Consider the following 18,836-nt stretch of genomic DNA (forward strand, 5'->3'; position numbering starts at 1 on the left):
CGGCTGGGCCTTCATGGTTATTAAATGTAAATACAACGGGGCCAAGCTCAGTGGCTCATGCCTGTAATCCCAGCACTTTGGGAGGCCAAGGCAAGCAGATCACTTGAGTCCAGGAGTTCAAGACCAGCCTGGGCAACATAGTGAAACCCTGTCTCCACCAGAAGATACAAAAATTAGCCAAGTAGTCCCTGCTACAGGGCTGACGTGGGAGGATTGCTTCAGCCTGGGAGGTCACGGCTGCAGTGGGCCAAGATGGCACCATTGCACTCCAGCCTGAGTGACAGAGCAACACCAAGTATACTGTATACAACTGCTTAGATATGTACATTAGTGACAAGAGGGATCCTCCCTTGGTAATAGAAAATTTGGGCTAGGCATGCTCCATCCTAAACTGATGAACCGAAACTGCTACAAATGGTGAATCTCTACCAACACATTCCCACGGCTAAGTAGGAAGAACAAGGGCGAATAGGTTGGAATTAAGCTCAAATCTAGCTGAAGCACTCAACATTGATTCATTCCTTGGACCAATTACTTGCTAAATCTTTATGAACTGGTATCTTATTTGTACAATGAAGTTGCTATTTTAAAAATTAATGTTACCAGTTGGGCCCAGTGGCTCAGGCCTGTAAACCCAGCACTTTGGGAGCCCAAGGCAGGTGGATCGCTTGAGGTCAGTTCGAGACCAGCTTGGCCAACATGGTGAAACCCCGTCTCTACTAAAATACAAAAAAAAATTTAGCTGGGCATGGTGGCAGGTGCCTGTAATCCCAGCTACTGAGGAGGCTGAGGCAGTAGAATCACTTGAACCCGGGAGGCGGAGGTTGCAGTGAGCCTGGATTGCATTACTACACTCCAGCCTGGGCAACAGAGCAAGACAGTCTCAAAAAAAAAAAAAAAAGTATGTTACCTAAAAATGCCTGGGATATAGGAGTCCAAATAATGTTAGCAGTAAGATAAAACCAGTATTTTGTTTCCTTGAAAAAAACACATATACAAATCTCAACTAAGTCCAAAGTGTTAATAATGTTTTGATGATGTAATTATTCAAACTTTTTGAGGTTTTCACTGTCACACATGCTGGAGTGCAGTGGCACGATCATAGCTCACTGAAGCCTCGAAGTCCTGGGCCCAAGGGACCCCCACTCCAGCCTCAGTCTCCCAAGTAGCTGGGTCTACAGGCACACATCCCCACACTCAGATAATTTTTTTTTTTTTTTTTGAGACAGAGTCTTGCTGTTGCCCAGGCTGGTCTGGCCTCAAGCTGTCCTCCCATTTTGGGCTCCCAAAATGTTAAGATGACAGGTATGAGCCACCATGCCTGGCCCGAAGTTTCTATTTAAAAATTTTTCTATTTTTAAAAACTCACAGCACAAAAACTGTAGAAAAGAATATTTTATTGAAACAGTTTCTCAATTAACAATGGAGCAAAGTACAATTTGACTTAAACCTGTCCAACCAGCATCAACTGCTACTGAAAGAATTCAAACATACAGAAGAGGTGGGGGTGGGACCCTTAGGTCGCATCTCTGCCAATGTGGCAAAAAAAAAAAAAAAAAAAAAAAAAGGAAAAGACAAAATGACTGACACAGCCAGGTTCATTCTTGTCTTGGAGCTGGGGCGGCAGCCCTAGCTCCTGCTACAGACGGAATACTGGAGGACGGGCTCCCTAGGTGTAGGCATGGTGGGTCGGGGGCCCCCATCCTAGCAGAGCGATGCACAGAGGAAGGCCAGCCCTGACCCTCCTCCTTCATCCACAGGCCTGCCTCAGCGAGAGGGAGGTGGCATCTCTACATTCACACCATGGTCTCTCCTTTCCCCAGGATCTTGGGATAGGGGCTCACAGTAGAAAGCACATTTTGGTCAGCCCAGGGGGTCAGGGGGTGAAGGAAAGGCTGCCTGGGAGGAGCAGAACAGCAGAAGAGAGGAGGAGGCAGGGAGTTACAGGAACCTGGGGTACCAGGCTGCTGGGAAGATGCAGATTATGACACAGCTTGCAGGATGCTGGCACCCCATGCCAACCACTCTACGTGGCTTTCTTCTTCGGAGAGGTGGTGGGCTCCCTTCTTCACTGTGTCCCTCCCTCCTCTTGCCACCAGGGGTGGGAAATCCTTCCAGATTTACTTCCGCCAATCCAGAGGTACAGGCTTTTAGGAAGGGGCAGAGAGCTGCCCAATTTGCAGCAGGAAGCCAAGGAAACCCGGGGGAAAGGAGCTGGATGGGAATGGGGAAGGGGGGCTCAGGGCAAGAGAAGCCCGCAGAGGAAGGAAAGAGCACAGATAGGCACTCAGAAACCAAACCCGGTAACCAAGGCTCTGCAGACACTGGCCTGAAAGGATGCTGATCGCATGGTGGGAGAGGAGGGGAGGGAAGGAACGATCACCAAAGAGTGGAAACTCCCCAGCAACCTGATACCCTTCCCATCACCAGGACCCATCAGCCACTGGCAGCCATTCTCTTCCTACCCACAGGCAAAGGATTAAGACATTAATAGTGATTTTTCCCAAATTTAGGGCCTATATGGGTAGTGAAGAGGGAGTGGGGCTGGGGAGGAGAACAGTTTCCATTTTTAACCACAGAGGTACTGCCAAAGGAACCAGTGAGCTGTCCCTCCCTTCCCCTTCTCCACACCTCCAAATCACAGGGGTGAGAAAGAAACTCCAGCCGAGGGCAGGACCAACCCCTCCCCCAACCCTGGATGTTTAATAAATAGAAGTGGTGGGGGAAGGGGGTGGAGATGAATGGGGAAAACAGAGGTGGGGGTTATAGTTCGTCGTTCTTCAAAGGCCGCTTCTGTCCTGTCGATTGTTCTTTCTGTTCAGGTTCTGTTGGGAGTTGGGGGAGCAAAAGAATCATGGCAGGTGAAACAGAGGAACCAACCCCAGTTATTTGCAGAGGATTTCCTGAGACCCCACCAGGCTTCCCACCGTAGCCCCAGCTCCACCCTCACCTGCTCCAGGACCTCCTAACTCCAAAGGCTCAGTGTCTCCTGGCTCGGATCCTGCTTTGGGAAGGAACAGGTTAGTCTCTTCAGAAGGGAGGAAGAGGCCAGGGGAATGCTGGGCCAGTTTTTCCATGAAGAGCCAGCTAGTAAATATTTCAGGATGCATGAACCACATTTGGTCTCTTTGCCTACTCTTTTTTTTTTTTTTTATTGAGACAGAGTCTCTGTTGCCCAGGCTGGAGTGCAGAGTGCAGTGGCGCCATCTCGGCTCACTGCAACTTCCGCCTCCCATGTTCAAGTGATTCTCCTGCTTCAGCCTCCTGAGTAGCTGGGATTAAAGTTGTGTGCCACTACGCCTGACTCTTTTTTTTTTTTGTATTTTTTTGGTAAAGATGGGGTTTCACCATGTTGGCCAGGCTGGTCTCGAACTCCTGACCTCAGGTGATCTACCCGCCTCAGCCTCTCAAAGTGCTGGGATTACAGGTGTTAAGCCACTGCGCCCGGCATTTTTTTTTTTTTTTTTTTTTTTTTTTAAACAACCCTTTAAAAACACAAAGGCCATTCAAGCTCATGGGCTGTCTAGAAACAGAAACAGGCTGTGCCTACCAGTTTGCCTACCCCTGGGCTAATGTAACATCCACGTGCTCAACCATGGTTGCTCCAACTCACCAGTCTCTACTTTCTCAGGTTCTGAAATGGGCTCTGCATCTTCAGTCTGGCCTGGAAGGAAACCAGGGCTAAGACATAGCCTCAGGAAGGAAAGGAGGCTGTCTCCCTGTCCAGTAGAACATGCAGCCAGGTACCCCGTCCTCACCTGCTGGAGGGATGACCTTCTCCCCCTGGTCACTGCCACTGGCATTGAGAGGTGGCTCTGCCCGGGTCCCATTCTTGTCCTTAGGCCGGGGCCGGGGCTTGGTAAACTTGGCCTTATTGAGCAGATACTGCACCTCTCGGTCCAGGGCCATCATCTTAGCCTCAATGTCTTTTGAGAGCAACACAGGCTTCTCTGTGGCGGGCAGCTTGGCCTGCTCGGCCAGAGTTGCATTCTTCCAGGCCTGTGGGTGAGACCAGGAGAGGCTCCAAGCTAGCCATGGAGAGAGCAGACATCTCTGTCCCAGATGGAATCACACCCCCAACCAGCCTCTTCCCTCAGACTGCAAATAACTGCCACCCCTGGCCTCAGCCCCATGAGGCTAACAGACTCCTCAGAAGGGTATTAAAGGTTCTCCACAATGAAGTCCCAACCTGCATGTTTCTGGTTTACATCCTACTACTCTGGAGTGACTACAACTGAACAAACCCCTTGAATACTTTTTTTTTTTTTTTTTTTTTTTTGAGACGGAGTCTCGCTCTGTTGCCAGGTTGGAGTGCAGTGGCGCGATCTCGGCTCACCGCAACCTCCACCTCCTGGGTTCAAAGGATTCTCCTGCCTCAGCCTCCCAAGTAGCTAGGACTACAGGCGACCACACCCAGCTAATTTCTGTGTATTTAGTAGAGACGGGGTTTCACCATGTTGACCAGGATGGTCTCAATCTCTCGACCTCGTGATTCGCCCAGCTCAGCCTCCTTAAGTGCTGGGATTACAGGCGTGAGCCACCGCGCCCGGCTGAATACTCATTTCTTGACTCTCCACTTTACTGAGCTCTGGCTCAAGAGTCCCCACACATCCAAAACAGTTTCTACTTCACATGACACATCAGTTTCACCTAGCCAAACCCTGGACCATGTTCTGAACCTAGCTCAAATCCCAGCCCCTCAAAGCAGCTTTCTCTGTCCTCATGGGATGGGCTTTTTTGCTCCTCCAGGCTGATGACTCTTACTGCCATGGCCCTTGCTTGGGACTAATCAGATGTGGGCTCAAATACAAACATCTTTTGTCTTCAGATTAGATGCTAAGCCAGGAGGCAGGGGCTGCCGTGGCTTCATCTCTCCGCCTCTCCCACAGTTCTTAGGATGGCAGCTAAGTATCTGGTTAAGTATTTACGAAGTGATTACCCAGGTCTCATTGATGACTTTCTCTAACGTTGTCATCTCCACCTCAGTGAAGATCTGGTCCATCTCTGGGATGAGCCGGGCCCCCCTGGAAGCCAGAAAGGAGACCATTAGCCCCAGAGGGAGAGGGGCCTGGAGTGTGGGGAGTGGGAAGCTGGTAGGAATGAAAACCAGTGGCCTTGGCAGGACTGCAAAAAGGATTCAGGGGCTGCTCACTTGAGGAACATGCTGGAATGGTTGAGGAGATTATCGAGGGCAGACAGCCGTTCGGGCCACTTCTTGCGCTCCTCTACCCGAAAAAACAGCCCTTGGCACAGCTTCCTCAGCTCAGCCAGCTTCTCCTTCAACATCTGATGGATGTGGGATTGGGCAGAGGGGTGGAAGGGACGACAGCAGAGCCTGGAGTCAGCCCCATGTCCTTCTGTATGGGCTCAAGCCCCAGCTCTTCTCTCTCTCTCACCCTGGGAGAGGAAGGAGAGCTCCCCTTCCACCTGCCATGTCCTGAGAGGCCCCTCACCACTGTGGTGGCTCCAACACCCTCATCCTCCAGCCAGGTCGACGCGGCGCTGAGCTTCCCGGAGATCTCCTCACGCTGCTCCTCTGTGGACACTTCCTGGTACTCGGGCTGGTACAGCTTGTCCTGGGGAGGGGGACATGTAAACACATGCACCCGCAAGCCCAGAGGCAAGGCCCACAGAGCCAGGCGTAAGCCCAGTGGGGGGGCTGCTGCCTCCTGCCCACTGACCTGGGTCTCAAAGATGAACGCTTCCAAGCTGTTGGCAGCTTTTTCCCGTTCCTGCTTCTCCAGGTCTCGGAGTGTCAAGTCCTGAAGTCTATGGGACAAAAGAGGGGAAGGGATGAGGCAGAGGGGAAGTGAGAACTTGAGACTCTGGGTCAGACAGCCCTCCCTCCCAGGGCACCATCCCACATCCTGCCACCTTGCACACACATGTACACATACACACCAGCTGTCCTCACTTACTTCTGCACCGACTGAGCCAGCTTATCCTCTGGCAAGTCAGGCAGGTCCAGAACAACCAGCTCCACCCCGATCTCCTCTACCATTCGCCGCTTCTTGGCGGGCTTCTGCTTCTTCTCTCCCTCTGGGGCTGAAGCGACGCCCTCAGGCCCTGCCTCTGCCTTCTCACTTGGTTTCTGGGTGGGAAGAGTCAGGGGTGTCAGGAAAAGCCTCTGCCCTCCTACATTCTCCACAAGGCCAGAAACAAGGCAGGCGCCCGCTCCCTTAGCCTCTGGATCCACACTGGCCTTCCTCTGCCACAGCTCACCTGGGCCTCAGACTTGTCCCCATTTTCTTTTTCTGTGGCCTTTTCTCCCTCAGGGGTTGCATCTCCCTTAGGTTCAGGGGGTGGGGGCTGAGAGCCATCCTCCACTGGGGCCTCAGCTTCCTCCTTGAGCTCCACCTGCTCCCCAGGCTCATCCTTGCTCCCCTCTGCAGGGCTCTCCTCTTCCTCCTGGGAAACACCACAGGCGCCCCAGGGAACGATCAGGAGCAGAGCCTCCAGGCAGGCCTGGCTCAGCACTGCCGACCCCATGGGGGTTCCATACAGGTGACTGCTGTATGGAAACGGTCAATGGCCTGCTTGGACTGTGGCAATCTAGCTGGACAAAGGAAGAGCATCTGCAATGAGGGGAATGGGCCTTGGGAGCGCCGGTCAAGAAACAGCTCAGAGCCCAGAGGATCCTGGGGAGTGAATGGTTAACACAACAGGGGCAGGGGTGGCCTACCCTCACCCCCTTCCTCTGCTGCTACTACCTGCACCCCCCACCATCCTCCATGCTTCCCTGGCTCCATCCTGAACTCACCTGGACAGTATCAGTACCGTTCTCCTTGGCATCTGGTGTGGTACCACCTCCAAACAGGCTGGAAATGGTGTTGCCAAGTTCTAGGGGGAGCAAAACCCAAAGACTCAAAAGAAGACCACAGCAGTGACTCCACCTTCTAACCCAAGGGCCATGCCCTGTCCACCTCCCCAACCCTCACACAAGTACATTCTCTCCCATACACACACGCAAGCTCATCTTACTGGTGAGAGTAGATTCCTCTTCTGGGCTGTCCTCCACCAGTGTCTCAAATACAGACTCCACCTGAAAACAGGTTCAAAATGAAGAAACACACAGGCTAATCCACCTTTTCTCCACAAACATCCTGCCAAAGTGGGTGTTTGCTTATGCACACTCCATGCCGTCACAGGCCTAGTCTTTCACCTGCCTTTTCTAAGGACTTGGAGGTGGTCGCCCATCTCCTTTGATTAAGAGCCCTCCATGAATAGGGTCCCAGCTCCTTTTTCTCCAAAGAGCCCCCTACTTCTCCACTCAATAACTGTATGGGCCATTACATCCATATTACCCCCAGATTTGTTCTTCAAAAACGGATTCCTGGCTGAGTGCAGTGGCTTATGCCTGTAATCTCAACACTTTGGGAGGCCAAGGCAGGTGGATCACTTGAGGTCAGGGGTTTGAGACCAGACTGGCCAACAAGGTGAAACCCCATCTCTACTCTAAATAACAAAAATTAGCCAGGCGTGGTGGCAGGCACCTGTAATCCCAGCTACTCAGGAGGCTGAGACAGGAGAATCACTCGAACCCAGGAGGCGGAGGTTGCAAGATCACGCCACTGTACTCCAGCCTGGACAACAGAGCAAGACTCTGTCTGGAAAAAGTAGTAATAATAATAAGTGGATTCCTGAGGCCAGGCAGAGTGGCTCCCACCTGTAATCCCTGTACTTTGGGAGGTTGAGGCAGGATGATCGCTTGATCCCAGGAGTTAGAGACCAGTCTGGACAACATAGTGAGACCCTGTCTCTATAAATAAAGTACAAAAAAATTTAGCAGGATGTGGTGGCACATGCGTATCGTCCCAGCTACTCAGGAGGCTGAGATGGGAGGATCATTTAAGCCCAAGTGTTCAAGGCTGGAATGAGCTATGACCATGCCATTATGTTCCAGCTTAAGTGACAACAGAGCCAAGACCCTCTCAAAAAAAAAAAAAAAAAAAAAAAAAAACAGTGGATTCTTCAAACCATTCAATAGTTCCAAGAAATTTACAATGCCTATATCAAACCATTCAATAGTTCCAAGGAATTTACAATGCCTATAAGCATTTATAGGCTATAAGGAGGTCTGCACCAGATCATCAGTTAGCTCTGTTCAGAGCCAACATTTTTCTGATTCCTAAACCTTTTTTGGTTATCATATCCTAATGCCATGTGGAACCCACTTTGGAAATGGCTGGCAGGGTCTGAGCCCCTGCTCTGCACACAGGGTCTCCTTTAGCTCTCACCCTGTCTAGACTGAGCACGCCACTCTCATCCAGGTTGAAGTGAGCCTTGATGCCCTTGGACTCGTAGTCAGGATACTTCTTGAAGCTGTCACCCACCCCTTTTAGCTTCACTGTGGTCAGATTCTGGGAGCCAAATACCCTGGTTGGGGAGGAAAGAGGAGTTCAGGGGGACCCACCCCAGCCCATCTCCCCCTCTAGACTACATGGCCTCCTGGCACGAGGTGTCGGGGCACTCCCCAAGGGCACACTCAAGAGGACGGATGCATTCTCCAGCGAAGCTGCTCATAGCTGCCCTGTTTCAGCCCTGCAGACCCACATCCTCCCTCACCCCCCAGTCCTCAGATTATCCAGCAGCCACGCCTCCCCCTCCCTGGAGCTCCCATCCTGCACCCCCGCCCCTCACCGAAGATCTTCAGGCCCCAGGAAGCCCAGGTCACCGTAGTTGATGTGGAAGCTGAAATCATGGCTGTAGCGGTTAAAGGTGATGACTTTGCGTTGAGGGTAGGGCCCCATCCGAGAGAAGAGTACCCGTTTATTGTGCTTCAGGCTGTGAATCCCAGGCTCCTCCTCCACCTCCCTCGTGAACTCCACCTACACAGCAGGCAGACAGAGGCAAACTGTTGCACACTAGAGAACCCGAGTAGGTTCTGGGGTAAGGATGGGGGTGGGGTGGGGGATACCTCTTAGCAGAAAGACAAAGGGATGAGCCAGAGCAGACAGAAGGGGAAACCCCACTTGGGAGAGGTAAAGGGAGCTTGTCACTTGCTCAGTCAGGCTCACTCACCAGGATGGGGTAGACCACTGCATCTCGGACGACAAATGGCTTCACTTTAAAGGCTTTGCTGAGCGCAGCTGCCTGGTACACTGCCCCCATGGCGGCTGCTTCATCTGCATTGATGTTCTTCCCCAGCTCCTCCCTGGGAAAGCCCCAAGCCTCAGCACGGTCTACCCTGGAGCATGCAACCGGGACTTCCCTCCCCTCAGCCCTCCAGCTGCTCACCCCAAAGCCCTGCCCCAGGCAGAACTCAGCCCAGCGCTCTAGCCCCCACACTCACTTGCCCACGGCCTTCAGCAGCACCTCCTGAACTTTGGGAACCCGAGTGGCCCCGCCCACCAGGATCACCTGCTCAACCTCATCCTGCAGTGGGTAAGAATGAGAGGTGGAACAGCATGTAGTTAGCACCCTTCCTTGGCACTGACTCGCCCCTTGACGTCCCATGGGTTTACTATGCCCTTTCCTAAGGGGCATTCCCGCCTTCCCCTACTCGCTCACCAGACTCATTTCGGCACTCTGGAGGGCCTGCTGTACAGGCCCAGGCACCCGCTCAAATAAGTCTGCACACAACTCCTCAAATTCCACACGAGTCACTTTTGCCTTGAAGTCCACATCATCCATCAGGCCTTCAATCTGGGAGAGGATGGGGACTGTCAGGGGGTTCTTGCCCAGATCCCGCTCTCTTGGTGAGTAGGACAGAAACAAAAAGAATAGGTCTTTGGGAGGATGGTAGAGGGAGGAGCATGGGCCATGCCAGGCACGAGCAGCCCAGTTCAGTGGCAGGGTCCCCCACCCTCTATGTGGGACAAAATATAGCCTCAACCAGCCACTTGTGGGCACCTGTGCCATGTGGTCAGCGTTGGCACTGAGGACAGTTTTGAGCCGATTAGCCTCACGCAGCAGCTTGGCCATGGCACGCGGGTTCTCCCGCACATCCTTTGCTCTCTGACCCTTGCGCTGCTCATTGAAAAGCCCAGCCAGGTGTTCTCGAAGCCGGAGCTCCATCTCCAGGCCCCCCAGGGTACGGTCAAATCTGTTGAGAAAAGGGAGCAGGGAAAAACATGAAGAACACATGGAGTCCCCGCATCTGCATAGGAGCCTCTCATCCCCACATGGCACCTTTCCTTCATCTCAGGGGACCTTGTTCATCTCCAGTGCCCCATGTGTGGACACACACTCTGCCCTCAACTCTCTACAGCACAGCTGACACCTCGCAGTGACCCTTCTTCCACTCGTTCATTCGACAGTGTTTACTGAGCATTACTTATGTACTTCCCTCTGGGAATACAAATGTGGCGGCGGGGAAAGAGACAGGGTCCCTGCTATGGAAAAGTTGAATAATCACACAAATGTGAAATTATCACTACATCACATGTTGTAAAGGTGAGGGGACAATGCCTGCAGAACATGTATGGGGGGAGATTCAGGCTACTGAGGGAGACCCAAGAACATGTCCCCTAAAAAGTGATGCCTGAACTGAAACCTGAAGGATAAGTTCAGTGCAAGCATCACCTGAACTGAAGAGTTCAGAGTTCACTAGCTGGAGGGGAAAGAACATTCTAGACAGAAGCAACAATGTTCATAAAGACCTTGAAGTGGGAGAGTGCATGGCAAGTTCCAGAGGAGGGCAAGCATCACTGGGGCTCAAAGAGAGAGAGGGCTCAGGGCTCAGACAGGCTGTGGAAGACAGGGTTGAGACAGACGCAGGGAAAGTTTTGGAGCCAGTGACACGTTTTTAAAGAAACAGGTAATGATCAGGTTGGATTTTAGGAAGAACCCTCTGGCTGCAATATGAAGAAAGAACTGAAAGGAGACGTCACTAGGAACAGGGAGATGTTTTTAATTCTGCAAATAAGAGGTGATGGTAACTTGGGCTGGGTGGTAATGGTGAAAACGCAAAAAGATGATTTCAAGAAATAAGACAACAGGGCACATGTTCTCAGGATCTCCTGAGGGCTATGTCACAGGCCATGAAAAAAAATTAAAAAGAAATAAGACAACAAGAATGTTAAATTATTTAACTAGAAATGACAAAAGAACAAAAACATAATTGAATCTGACACCCTACATATTGCCTACAGCTCCATGGATTTCCTTAGAATACATTTTGAAAGTTCCATGTCTTCCAATTTTCCCAAACTGTCCTCCCCTGCGCCCCGGCTTCCCCTTACTCTTTGTGAGTGGTCCCCTACGATGACTGATGCCTCAATCAGGAGACCATTCCTGCAGCATGCAGGAAAGCAAAGCAGTGTGTCTCCTCCAAGAAGAAACCCCTGACTTGAGGGTCTTCACAAGCAGCCCTCCCTGCCAAGTACCCACTCACCCTACTCCCCGGATCTGCAGCTGTGGCTGCATCCCAGCTTCCTTAGTCTTCACCATCTGGTAGGTCACAATGGTGCATACGGTGCTGCCTGAGCCCATGTCATAGAACATGATATTCTGTAGAGATATCGAGGCAACTGTCACAGGAACCTTTTCAAACTCCAGGGGGCCTGTTTGCTCACCCACCTGCTTCCAAAGGGCTGTCTGACTCTTAACACAAAACTAAACAGCTCCAACAGGGGCTGGGAGGAGGCTATTGGTGCATTTTGCCAAGGGCCAGCCTAGCCATGCAAACAAGATGCAAAAGGGACCAAGTGGCCTCCATCCTTAGATTCAGTCACCCTGCACGTCTGGTCGAGGCTCCCCTGGCTCACCTGGGCAGTGGTGTTGATATCTTTCCGGCGGAAGACACCATAGCTGAGGGCAGTGGCAGTGTTGTCATTGATGAGCTGCAGCACTTTGAGGCCAGCCATACGAGCAGCCTGCAGCACAGCTCGGCGTTCGGCCTGGTTGAAGAAGACTGGCACGGTGATCACTGCATCCTTGATGGGCTGCTCTACAGACGACAACAGAAAAAGGTCCCGCCGGCTCCATACCTTAGATGAGGGCTTCTAATCTCGTCACTAATGACATTTTGGACTAGGTAATTCTTTGTTGTGGCTGCTGCCCTGTGCACTGTAGGATGTTTAGCAGCATCCCTGGCCTCTACCCACTAGATACCAGTTGCACCCCTTAGATGTGACAACCAAAATATATCTTCAGATGTTGCTAAATGTTCCCTGGGAGGCAAAGTTGCCCCTGTTGGAGAATCACTGCCCTAGATCCTGGGGAGCCTGGCCACCAAGGGCCCCACCTTGACCACTTACCTGCAAAATCTTCAGCTAGAGAACGAGAATAATTGAGAACCATGCCCAACACTTCCTCAGGTGAGAACTGCAACTGCCTGAGGGGAGGGAAGGTAGTTAGAGCCAAGGAAAGCCAGGCATTAAGGCAGGACAATCAGGAACACACACCAATAAGGAGCCCAGCAGCGTTGCCGAGACCACCTTCCCCAACAGAACACTCACGAGCTGATCTGAAAGTGCACAGTCTGCCTCTGTGGGTCGAAAGTCAGCTCGTGCTCCGGGAAGCGGGCCTGGTAAAGAGCTACATGGGGGTTATCTGCCTGCTTCCCCAGGAGGTGCTGGAAGTAACGTAGCGTAGCCTTTGGATTCTTAATCGCCTGAGGGGTGAAGAAGAAGCAGACCAGTGTTAGGCTCCCAAGTCCACCATTACCTACTTACATCACAGAGCCTGATAAGGAAACAGACTCTGGGGGCTGCCATCTCCTCTCCTCTGTCCACCACTCTGGGAAGGGGGACTGCTAGCTCACCATGCTTGCTGCACTGTCTCCAAAGAATCTTTCATTTTCTTTCAGGGTCACAATCACCGGGGTTTTCCTCCGAGATTCCCTGAGGAAAAGAGACTTTGGGCCCAGGTGCCTGCAGCAGAAGGACTCAGAAGCCTCGACACTCACACACATTTAACCACTCAGATGCCAAAGTCTGCTGTGGGCACTGTGACTAACACATTCACACTTGGGAGCCCAGACTCCCTCGTTCCCCACCCTTAACACGGGGGCCACCCTCACTTATTCAAGACAATTTCCATGGGCACTCCAGGTTTGACGATGGCCACCTTCATGGACTCACTGCCCAGGTCCACAGACATCACTGCCAGTGTATCTGAAGGGAAAAGAGGTTTGTCAGTTAGCTCTCCCTTCGCCCACCTTCCTGAGACTCCCTCTAATCAAAGCATACCACTTTCCGTGGGTAAACGAAGATGGCAAAAGACAAAAAGGCCTGGACCTAACAACTCAAGAGACTTCTGACCAACAGCCCCAAGCCCACTTCCCATCATGCATCCTTCAGTCATCATTTATCCATTTGCTCCCTCTACTGGGGTACATACCACTCAGTGCCAACAGGTCTGCCAAGAGCACAGCCACCAAGGCCCAACAGACTCGCCTCCTCGGCCTCTGCCTCCTAACTTTGACTGCCATAGTGCCCCTGGGGGAGGCGAAGAAAGAAAACACTTGAAACTGGATGCCCGGAGTGAAGGAGACGGAACCACATCCCAGAACGGAGAAGCTGTAAGATCATATCTACTCCATTCTTACCCAGGGCAGAGCAGCCTACTTCTCCCCTTCTCCCTCCTGATGGGTACAAACCACTCTCTAACCATCCCAGCAGCGCCCACACAAAGGCCCAAGTGAAAGAGCATGGGTCCTCGGCTTTGCCACATCCCTAAACAGGGAAGCTAACAGGACAAGAGGAAGGAGACCCGAGCCTTTCGTCCACCACACAGGCAGTGAGTGGCGCACCGCAGCACTGTGCCTGTTGTCAGACACCTGGGGTGCGGCCAGGGATCCCCGCCCAGGGCTCAACCACCTCCCCACACCTGGAGCTCCCCCGCTGACGGTGAAAGCCAGGCTGGGCCTGGACGGGAAGAGAAAGGTAATGACGTTGGGGGTGGCTAGGATGGAGGAAAGGCCTATCTCCTCCTCGGCATCCCTGCGGGTTGTCCCGCCCCCTCCCCTTTCCCAGCTCACTCCCCGGCCCCGCTGTGCCCAGAGACGCAGTGCCACGGGCGGTAAGGTTCCCCGCCCGGCGGGCATCCGGTACCCGGTGTTCACCTAAACCACACCTGACGAAGGCGGCGGCTCCCACTCCCGGAAACGGATCCCAGCCCGCCCCAGCGCGTGGGTACAGACCGGGGGCCGAGCTGCGTGCCCCCCAGTGCGAGGCCGAGCGCCCGGCGTCCGCGCGGCCCTCCCTTGCGCTCCCGACCCGCCCCCGGAGCTCGCACGCTGTCTCCCCTAGGAGGGGTGGCCGGCCCGCACCTCCATCCACCCCCGCTACCTCTTGCCTCCGCTCCTGCGGCCCCAGCTCTGGGACAGACGCGGCACGAACGTACCCACGAGGCCGGCAGCGCCCCCCACCCGCGCCCTTCACAACTCCCCTCGGTTTGCAAACTGTTACATTAGCCACCAACCTCTCGGCGGCGTCTGGCGCACCAGCCGGCCCCGGACGCGGCGCGCGCTCATTGGAGCCTCGGCCGCCCGGCCCTGCGCTGTGCGCCCGGCCCCGCCCCCGCCGCCCCGGCGCGCGTACCCATTGGACCACGTCCCAGGCCCCGCCCCCTCCCTTTGCCAGCCTTGTACTGGGGGCGGCGGAGGGGACCAGCCACCGGTTGGGCAGAAGCCGCCGGCGTCGGCCTGGGATTGGACCACGTCACGGGGCCAGCGCGCTGCACTCTTTCCTCCCCAGCGCCGGCCCCGGGGCGACCGCGGGACATTTTCCGGCGCTGGATGCTTTGCTGCCGGGGTTCGGGAGTAACCTGCGCTTGGAGCAGGTCGGCCGCACTGCAGTCCCGCACTCAGGGCTCTTCTTCCGGTCACCTGGAGAGCCCGGCCGAGGAATGGAATGACAGACATCCTGTCCGCAGCCCCGCGGAGGAGGCGCTGGTCTGCCGGTTGGTATTGAGGTGCCCTAGGCTTTGGATAGACATTGGAGAATGGCTGTGCCTCGGACTGAGTCCGCCGCAACCCCCTCTGTTTTGCTGAGGAAACAAGCCACAGAAAAAGATGTTTGCTGATGGGTCAGAGATAACCGATGCATTCGTCGCAGAATCTGGCCTGGATTTCTTAGGTTAAGCCCCACTCATTTGTATAAGAAAGAATATTCCAAACTTAAGTGCTACACACAAAAGACACTTTTATTTGTGAGGCTATAGTTGGTTGAGCTTGTGTGCACCTTCTCATATTTCTGTTCTATTAAATCTTGTGAACATTACTCTTTAGCTGTTTCTGTCATAGAATGACAGAAGCACCTCACAGCTTTCTCTTTTAACTTACAGCGCCATAGAAATGTGCGCAGTCGCCCGGGCGCGGTGGCTCACGCCTGTAATCCCAGCATTTTGGGAGGCCGAGGCGGGCGAATCACTTGAGGTCAGGAGTTCGAGACCAGCCTGGCCAACATGGTGAAACCCCGTCTCTACCAAAACTACAAAAATTAGCCGGGCGTGGTGTTGGGCGCCTTTAATCCCAGCTACTCAGGAGGCTGAGGCAGGAGAATTGCTTGAATCCGGGAGGCGGAGGTTGCAGTGAGCCCAGACTGCGCCACTGCACTCCAGCCTGGGCGACAACAACAAGACTCCTAATCAAAAAACAAAAAGAAAAAGAAATGTGCGCAGTCCTTGGAGAGTGCATTTTCCTTAAGTGTGGATGGAAATAAGTCATCTGTTTTCTCTCCTACTAAGTTGATGCCTGGCCACCCTTCACAGAAAGGCCCGCTTGAAGGCCCTGGCTGTCAGGGCCAGGGCTGTGTCAAGCCTGAACTTGTTTAAGGAGCTCTTAGCTCTTCCTTTCTCTACATTTTTCGTGATGCTTAGGTGGAGAGTGGTCCGGTGTCTATGCTTAGAAGGAAAAATTATTGGCAGTCCCAGAGAGAGTCTATTCTTCCTTTTAAGAATAGTTACGTATTCAGGCAGTAGACAAATTGGTAGAAATAGAAATTCACTTAAAATTTTAACAGAATTTAATTACACAAATAATACACAAATGTAATCTTTAAAAAATTCATTCTACATAAAGGTAAATTTCCGCCCTCTCCCCTCTCCCCTCTCCCCTTCTTCGGTCTCCCTCTCCTTCTTTTTTCGGTCTCCCTCTGTTGCCAAAGCTGGACTGTACTGCCGTGATCTCGGCTCGCTGCAACCTCCCTGCCTCGGGCTCCTGTGATTCTCCTGCCTCGGCCTGCTGAGTGCCTGGGATTGCAGGCGTGCGCCGCCACGCCTGACTGGTCTTTGTATTTTTGGTGGAGACGGGGTTTCGCCGTGTTGACCGGGCTGGTATCCAGCTCCTGGCCTCGAGGGATCTGCCCGCCTCGGCCTCCCGAGGTGCTGGGATTGCAGACGGAGTCTCGCTCACTCAATGCTCAATGTTGCTCAGGCTGGAGTGCAGTGGCGTGATCTCGGCTCGCTACAGCCTCCACCTCCCAGCCGCCTGCCTTGGCCTCCTAAAGTGCTAAGATTACAGCCTCTGCCCCGCCGCCACCACGTCTAGGAAGTGAGGAGAGCCTCTGCCCGGCTGCCATCCTGTATAGGAAGTGAGGAGCGTCTCTGCCCCGCCGCCCATCGTCTGGGATGTGAGGAGCGCCTCTGTCCAGTTGCCCTGTCTAGGAGGTGAGGAGCACCTCTGCCCGGCCGCCACCCCGTGTGGGAGGAAGGGAGGAGCGCCTCTACCTGGCCGCCCCATCTGGAAAGTGAGGAGCGCCTCTGCCCGGCCGCCCCGTCTGGGAGGTGAGGAGCGCCTCTGCCCGGCCGCCCCGTCTGGGAGGTGAGGAGCGCCTCTGCCCGGCCGCCCCGTCTGGGAGGTGAGGAGCGCCTCTGCCCGGCCACCCAACGTCTGGGAGGTGAGGAGCACCTCTGCCCGGCCGCCCTGTCTGGGAGGTGAGGAGCGCCTCTGCCCGGCCGCCTCCCCGTCTGGGAGGAAGTGAGGAGCACCTCTGCCCGGCCGCCCCGTCTGGGAAGTGAGGAGCGCCTCTGCCCGGCCGCCCCCCATCTAGGATGTGAGGAGCGCCTCTGCCCTGTCTGGGAGGTGTACCCAACAGCTCCGAAGAGACAGCGACCATCGGGAGCGGGCCATGAGGACGATGGTGGTTATGTTGAAAAGAAAGGGGGGAAGTGTGGGGAAAGGAAGGAGAGATCAGATTGTTGCTGTGTCTGTGTAGAAAGAGGTGGGCATAGGAGACTCCATTTTGTTCTGACTAGGAGAAATTCTTCTGCCTTGGGATGCTGTTGATCTATGGCCTTTCCCCCAGCCCCGTGCTCTCTGAAACATGTGCTGTGTCAACTCAGGGTTAAGTGGATTAAGGGCGGTACAAGATGTGCTTTGTTAAACAGATGCTTGAAGGCAGCATGCTCTTTAAGAGTCATCACCACTCCCTAATCTCAAGTACCCAGGGACACAAACACTGCAGAAGGCCGCAGGGTCCTCTGCCTAGGAAAACCAGAGACCTTTGTTCATGTGTTTATCTCCCGACCTTCTCTCCACTATTATCCTATGACCCTGCCATATCCCCCTCTCCGAGAAACACCCAAGAATGATCAATAAATACTTAATTAAAAAAAAGGTAAATTTCCTTGACGCCAACCCAAACCCCCACTCTCTCGTGGAGGTATCTGCTATTGTCAGTGTGGTGTATAAGCTTCCAGGTATTTCCCCCTTTTACACATATATATATCTTAGAAACATGTAGCTTTTATCTTTTCATAATATACATTTTTTTATTTTTTGTAACCAACACCTTGTTTGCCTTTTATCTTTTTTAAAACCATAAAATGTTACACAATTACATTGTTTGCAATTTTTTTTAAACTAATAAATTGGAGCATTTTTTAAACTAATAAACTAATAAAATGGAGCATTTTGCATGTAACTGTGATTCACTTCCTCGTTTACTGCTGTAGAACATTCCATAGCATGGGTTCGTTCTGTCATAATGATAGACATATAAGCTGTCAGTTCAATTCCACAGGGAAATATTTTTTTTCTCAGTAATTGACTCCACTTTTGGCCAACTATCCAGTAGATTCTTTCCATCCATTTTTTTTTTTTTTTTTTTTTGTTGCGACAGAGTCTGTGTCATCCAGGCTGGAGTGCAGTGGTGCAGTCTTGGCTCATTGCAACCTCCACCTCCTGGGTTCAAGCGATTCTCCTGACTCAGCCTCCCAAGTAGCTGGGACTACAGGCACACACCACCATGCCTGGCTAATTTTTGTATTTTTAGTAGAGTCAGGGTTTCACCATGTTGGCCAGGCTTGTCTCGAACTCCTGACCTCAGGTGATCCGCCTGCCTTGGCCTCTCAAAGTGCTGGGATTACAGGCGTGAGCCACCACACCCAGCCTTTCCATCCATTTCAAACAGAGAGCATGCGTTTTAACATTTATTGGGCCACTCTGATATGCAAGCACTGGGCTAGGTGCTGCTAATCCAGAGATGGGTGTGAGCTTGTCCTTACCCTCAAAGAAGTCATAATGTGTTGGGAAACAAATATGTTCATTGTTTCATGCGCTTATTAAAAATCTATTTGGGAGGGCCGGGCACAGTGGCTCACGCTTGTAATCCTAGCACTTTGGGAGGCCAAGGCAGGCAGATTGCCTGAGCTTAGGAGTTCAGGACCAGTCTGGGCAACATGGTGAAACCCCGTCTCTACTAAAATACAAAAAAATTAGCCCAATGTGGTGGTGCATGCCTGTAGTCCCAGCTACTCGGGAGGCTGAGGCAGGAGAATTGCTTGAACCCAGGAGGCAGAGGCTGCAGTGAGCCGAGATTGTACCACTATACTCCAGGCTGGGCGACAGAGTGAGACCCTGTCTCAAAAAAAAAAAAAAAAAAAAAAAAAGAAGAAGAAAGCTCTCGAAGCTCCTAAGAGAGCTCCAACCATGAATACCCCTGGTGGGA

At 52.9% G+C, this 18,836-nt stretch overlaps 1 protein-coding gene and 1 long non-coding RNA gene across 9 annotated transcripts; one reads left to right on the forward strand and one right to left on the reverse strand.

Moving 5' to 3' along the window:
• Nucleotides 1-1,380: 1,380 nt before the first annotated feature.
• Nucleotides 1,381-14,455, reverse strand: HYOU1 (hypoxia up-regulated 1). Of its 8 annotated transcripts, none has more exons than XM_024254572.3 (26): nucleotides 14,368-14,455; nucleotides 13,285-13,382; nucleotides 12,965-13,058; nucleotides 12,707-12,785; nucleotides 12,402-12,556; nucleotides 12,201-12,277; nucleotides 11,709-11,890; nucleotides 11,336-11,451; nucleotides 9,853-10,045; nucleotides 9,511-9,645; nucleotides 9,293-9,375; nucleotides 9,022-9,154; nucleotides 8,641-8,828; nucleotides 8,238-8,376; nucleotides 6,982-7,042; nucleotides 6,761-6,840; nucleotides 6,223-6,408; nucleotides 5,919-6,091; nucleotides 5,682-5,769; nucleotides 5,454-5,576; nucleotides 5,153-5,286; nucleotides 4,940-5,024; nucleotides 3,759-3,999; nucleotides 3,614-3,664; nucleotides 2,951-3,004; nucleotides 1,381-2,825 (listed from the first exon to the last, which is right to left on the reverse strand). In XM_024254572.3, the coding sequence occupies exons 2-26, from the start codon at nucleotides 13,373-13,375 to the stop codon at nucleotides 2,764-2,766; spliced, it is 3,003 nt and encodes a 1,000-aa protein (XP_024110340.1). In that variant the 5' UTR covers nucleotides 13,376-13,382; nucleotides 14,368-14,455; the 3' UTR covers nucleotides 1,381-2,763.
• An 88-nt stretch (nucleotides 14,456-14,543) lies between these two features.
• LOC134759433 (uncharacterized) lies at nucleotides 14,544-17,810 on the forward strand. The gene is made up of 2 exons (XR_010135569.1): nucleotides 14,544-14,847; nucleotides 16,053-17,810. It is a non-coding gene; the product is annotated as an uncharacterized LOC134759433 (long non-coding RNA).
• Nucleotides 17,811-18,836: the final 1,026 nt, after the last annotated feature.

The sequence above is a fragment of the Pongo abelii genome, chromosome 9 (assembly GCF_028885655.2).
Source record: "Pongo abelii isolate AG06213 chromosome 9, NHGRI_mPonAbe1-v2.0_pri, whole genome shotgun sequence".
In the NCBI taxonomy this organism is placed as follows: Eukaryota; Metazoa; Chordata; class Mammalia; order Primates; family Hominidae; genus Pongo; species Pongo abelii.